Genomic DNA, 5,713 nt, shown 5'->3' on the forward strand with positions numbered 1-5,713 from the left:
CCCTTGTTGACAATAATTTTATACACAAAGCCAGAGTCATATAGGGCGTACAGGCGACAGACACCACCAGTAAAGCCTGCAACGCCGATTGTGCAAGAACTTACCAAGAGCCAACCGTGTTCAGCGTCTGGACTGCCCCGGTGTTATTTCTCTGTGCCGTTTGACCGCTGTGCGGCATCTGAACTCAGATATTCAAATATGTGCAGAGAATGACCTGATACCCCCATCATAAAAGAAAAATGACGTTTGAGGCGTCTGAACTGCAGGGCAATTAAGCGTTGCATCTCCGCAGCGCGCTACGCATGCACACAAACACACCGAGAGCTCGGTAAATATCTCTCGAGCACCACCTCTCGGCCCCCAACACGTGTTTCTCACACGCATCACCAATTCATCATCATTGCATCAAAGCCAAGCATCCAACTCGACTTACACCCAACCCACCTCCCCAACTTCCCGAACCAACTAAATATCGGCAACCCACCACTCCCCCCACCCGCCCCGCACCAAAGACAAAATATCCCCCGAATAGCCTTCGCAGACTGTTGGGGCAAGTGCCGTTAGCGAGCGCTTTTGAAGGCCGGTACGGCACACCAGGGGGGGTGGGTGGCCAGCACCACGCCCGGCCGCCTTTGTCACCCCAGTGGCGATGTTTACACACCGCACCAGGTACTCATTTGAGGCTGAGTCGACCTAGGGGAAGCCCAGGACCGGTTCAGATAATCGCCACTTGGCGTTGGTCGTGAGCTGGAATTGAGCTCGGGCCGGCGGGTTCGCAGCGCAGCGCGCAAACCGCTACACCCCAATCGGCACGGTTGGCTACGTGCGGTGCCAAGGAAGTTCAACATACACACCACCGCTCCCAGCACCACACACACACACATCCCCATCCTCCTTCACATCTCCGCTGCTTAGGTCCCTTGACCTCAACATCATCACCTCCGCCAGCCTTCTCCCCCCACCACCACCACCACTCCGCCCACGCCACCCAACATCATCCCTTCAGCCACCCCCACCACATACGCTGACATCCCCCCACCCACCCACCTACTCCCACCCCCTAGCACCACCACCACCACCACCACCCGCGCTCACATCGCAACAATCACGTGCGTGCAAGGAGGCGGCGACTGGATTGTTGGTTTTTTTTTAAGAAGTACGCGCGCCCCGGTGAGAGGAGGAGGAGGAGGTGGTGGTGCCGGGGGATGTGGAGTCGGGCAGTGAGAGAGCCTTCTTCGTCTGCCCCTGCACATCTCTCGTCCGTCCCTCCTGGCGAGCACGGAGCGTTGCGAGTGATCGTTGCAGAGCGAGAACACGCACCCGGCACCCCGTGGCGCAGGCTTCAATGCAGCGGAGAAGGTGCGTGTTATTCAATTGGACGACAAAGTGGAATTTAGAATAAAAAGTTAATTGCTGCCCTATATTCCAATAAACTATTGGATGGAGAATGCAGTCCGTTCATAGGCAGAGGAGGAAGGTCCTGTATTTGGATTTGAACAGAAATTGGATCTGTGGTCGCGATTTGAGATACGGGTCTCTGTTAAGTCCGTGGCTCCAACGTATGCGAGTTTATCAGGCTCTGTTAAACGTCCTATGGGTATCTATGCCAGTCTATGGGTTGATGTGAATCTATAGGTCTCTGCAAGTCTGGGTCTCTGTGTAAGTCTATGGGTTTCTATGGGAGTCAGTGGGTCCTTATGCAGATCTGTATGTCTGGGTAGAATCTATATGGGTGTCTCTGTGTAAGTGTGAATCCCTATTCGAGTCTGTTGGTTCTCCGTGAGAGTCGCCGGGCTCCTGTTTTTGTTTGTGCAGTAAACACTTAACTCACGCCGAACGTTCCAATACATGCCATCACAGAGAATTAAACAAGGCGTGTGATTGCTAAACCGCGTTATTGACAGTGAACCATTATATCACGATATTGTACCTTTAATGAAATTTCCAGCGGTTTGCTCTATTCGCACTAATTTCAAATTGGAAGTGAAAAATATCTCAATTCGACTCATACCAGAGCCCGCTTTTCTCGCTGCGTAAGCTAAATGCGCGTGAGTGTTGACGAATATTAACGCGGTTCTTGTCCCGAATAAAACGGTAGCGTTAAAGCAGTTGCATTGTGCCTCTCGTAATCGGGAAGTCTTAAATAAAGCGTAATGAGGTCATATAAGTGAGTGTGTACCTACTAGATGCTGTTCACAGCAGCGCCAGCTGTCAGCAAACGCGCGTCTGGTCGTGTGATTGCGATTGAGCTGGATGAGACCAGTCCAAATGTGCGCGCGTGTGTGTATTTTGTACAGCCCCTTGTGATCCTCGGTGGTGAACGGCGCCTTTGAAGTGTAAATAATTATGAGCGGGGAATAAAACACGCTTCCGTGATTTGGCAGTGTGCAGATGTAAGCGCAGTTGCATAACCTCGATGTTGTATTAGATTATATCCGTATAATCGTCAAATAGATCCGTGTTAATGTGCTTGCGTATTTTGTTTCATATGTGCATTTCAGCGCACACGCACTTACTCTCTCACGTTGGCAATGATTTTGTTTTGTTCGAGACGTTATAAAACATCATATCCCTCTGGCGTGAACTTGCAGTCACGAGGGCGCAAGGGCACTGATCAGTTGGGTTACCACATCCGCATAGCCGCACTCGCCGCATTTCAAGATGCTCCAGAAAGTAAGACGCACCCCCAACATTCTGCACAGTACCCTTTGGTTTTTTTGGGAAAGTCGCGTAGGTAAAAAACGTCGTGATTTAATTTTAGTTTTCATTTTAATGCATTTTATTGATTTCTTTTACCTACGTAACTTTACCGAAAAAAACAAAGAGTATGGATCCTTGCAGTCACGAAAACTTCAAATCTAGAATTCTGCACAGTGTTCATACGGATAATGTAAATTTTGGTCACGCGCATATACCGATTTCTAAGACGCAGATCCTATTTTTTTTGCTTTAAAATAGGGGGGGGGGGGGAAAGGTGCGTCTTATTATTCGAATGAATATTATAACACGAAGCGAGTCCATTAGTGAAGTGCATGTGAGTGCACGCTTTAAATACCCTCAAACACGTTGACGCTGCCCCTGTGTATAGATGCTTGTGTTGTGTATACACGTGTCCATGTGTTCTTACATGTTTACCCTGAGCTGATCCTCGTTGAACCACTCGCCTTTCTGACAGTCGACATATCAAACAAACCAGTTGACGCTTCATGTATACATTTCACACATTAAACAATGTGCTCAATTTACACTAAATCAATAACATGCTTAATACTGTCGTTCGGTGTTCGATGTACATATTATACAATGTTGCTTTTGTCAGCTTTATGTATCAGAAATATACATTTAATATTTTACTACTTTAAAAGTGTGATCAATTTGATTATTTAAAATGCTTTTAAAGGTTGGGCGAATATTATCTGTATGCCTGTGCATTCTAGTTCTTAATAATTTGTCGTCAAACATTACGTGTTAATTTAATCCTCTGCTGCATTGTTATTTCAGGGTGTTTTCTAAAGACGTGGAGTGTAAATTAAGAACATGAGATTGACGCCTCCCCTTAAATCACAAGTGGCAAGCATTTCACATCGGAGGAGGAGGAGGCTTGAAGACATGCAAATCTGCTTGGCTCAGGTCCCATATCCTGGTGAATAAAGTGGCCAGCCAGTTCAAGGACGCAGCGTGGAAGCAGACACACCACGATGGATATCATCGAATTTCTGAACGTGCGGAACATGTCCAGGTTTTATCAGTCTAACTGGAGTGAAATGCCTCAGCTTGACCTGGATCATTGCCAGACACCACAGGCAGTCAGATCGTTTGTGATCGCCACCTACTGTGTGCTCATAGCCCTGGGGCTACTGGGAAACTCGTTGCTTGTGCTGGTCATTCTGCGTCACAGCGAGCTTCACAATGTGACAAACATCCTCATCGTCAACTTGGCGTTCTCTGACATGCTGGTCGGCCTCGTGTGCCTGCCCCTCACCATCGCCTACACACTCATGGACCACTGGATCTTTGGAGAGGCGCTCTGCAAGGGCAGCCCCTTCCTGCAGTGCTCGGCCGTGAGTGTGTCCATCTTCTCGCTGGTGCTCATCGCCATAGAGAGGCACCAGCTCATCATCAATCCCACCGGCTGGAAGCCCAGCCTCAACCATGCCTACGTAGCCATTGGTGCCATCTGGGTGACAGCTTTTGCAATGTCCTCTCCATTCCTTGCATTCCATGTGCTCACCGACGAGCCATACCGCAACCTGTCACACTATTTCCCAGACTATGGCGAGAAGGTGGCGTGCATTGAGTTGTGGCCCTCGGACACCTCCAAGTTCGCATTCACCACCAGCCTGCTGGTGTTTCAGTTCAGCTGCCCGCTGCTCTTTGTCTTCCTCTGCTACCTGAGGATATTCCTGAGACTGCGGCAGCGCAAGAAGATGCTGCCACCAGGAAGGGAGGGCGGGGGCAACGGAGTGAGGGCCTCGCACATGAAAAAGATTAATATGATGCTGGTGGCCATAGTTGCAGGGTTTGCCATCTGCTGGCTGCCACTCTATGCCTTCAATGCCGTTTCTGACTGGAACCCAACTTTACTGCTTCACTGCCAACATGATCTCATCTTCTCGCTGTGTCATCTGACAGCCATGCTCTCCATCTGTATAAATCCAATATTCTATGGGTTTCTCAACAATAACTTTCAGAAGGAGCTCAAGGCTACAATACTGCGCTGCAAGTGCAACCCCGTGGAAGATGACTTTGAGAACTACCCCCTCTCCACAATGAACACGGACATTTCAAAGGGGTCATTGCGTTTCAGCTGCAAAAACAGCTCTGCATAAAAGCATATATATATGGGTATCCCTCGATTTTCGAAGGGGTGTGTTCTTCAATAAACACGTGTAAAACTAAATTTCGTAAATCCGAATGGCTTTTCCCATTAATTTAAACTTAAAATAAAGGATGTGTTTCGGACAGTCTTTCCAACTCTACTCCTCACCGAAAATTATACACATATATCACTTATCACAATACAATGTTTGTTTTGATAATTGGTTTTTTAGATGACGCCAAAAGGCGCACCTTTTGGCGTCATCTGGTCCAACCCATGTGAGACTAGGCTCTAAGGAAAGCTGTCTCGGGTGTGGACCAATCAACTTCAAGGACTGTGCACATTATCAGAGTTATGTCTTTTGTTTGTATTATGACTGCAGGTATTGCGGTCTATGCAAACATGACTCCTTGTAAAAAGGTGTCAGTTTTGTTGCCAGATAGAAGGGTAAAAAACCAATTATCATATTTTTACTGGCAAATGAGGTTCCCATAATGTTTGTTTTATGAAGGACATAACTATTACAACGATTGAATAACGGGTCTCAAACAACAACAAAAAGTACCTTTTCAGGGAACTCGCAAAAAGAGCTGCATTTTAAAATGACTGGAAAGTGGCCGTCCATAAATGACGTCACGCACCTGGGGGGGGGTAGGTCAGACATTTGTGACGATGTGTGACGATAAGGGGGGGGGTTTGAGAAATGTGACGTCACATCAAAGTGCGCAACTTTAAATAAATATATAGACAAGGGGGGGGGGGGGGTCAAAAATCGTCCCAAATCGCGTGACGTCATTTATGGACGGCCCCAAAGGTGATGTGGAGGCGTTGCTGTTGCACTGAGACTGTGACACCGTCGCGGATGGTTGAGGCAGCCTCCCGTGTGGCTCTTGT

General features: G+C 48.0%; 1 protein-coding gene across 2 annotated transcripts; it reads left to right on the top strand.

Annotated features, from left to right (window-relative positions):
• The first annotated feature begins 1,131 nt into the window (after positions 1–1,131).
• NPY1R (neuropeptide Y receptor Y1) lies at positions 1,132–5,483 on the top strand. Of its 2 annotated transcripts, XM_061565215.1 has the most exons (3): positions 1,132–1,359; positions 2,592–2,673; positions 3,502–5,483. In XM_061565215.1, the coding sequence occupies exon 3, from the start codon at positions 3,699–3,701 to the stop codon at positions 4,827–4,829; it is 1,131 nt and encodes a 376-aa protein (XP_061421199.1). In that variant the 5' UTR covers positions 1,132–1,359; positions 2,592–2,673; positions 3,502–3,698; the 3' UTR covers positions 4,830–5,483. The 2 variants fall into 2 exon arrangements, with proteins under 2 accessions (XP_061421199.1, XP_061421200.1); XM_061565216.1 differs by lacking the exon at positions 2,592–2,673.
• The last annotated feature ends 230 nt before the right edge of the window (positions 5,484–5,713 follow it).

Source organism: Lethenteron reissneri, chromosome 34 (assembly GCF_015708825.2).
Source record: "Lethenteron reissneri isolate LAM-NWPU_2019-01 chromosome 34, ASM1570882v1, whole genome shotgun sequence".
Classification (NCBI taxonomy): domain Eukaryota; kingdom Metazoa; phylum Chordata; class Hyperoartia; order Petromyzontiformes; family Petromyzontidae; genus Lethenteron; species Lethenteron reissneri.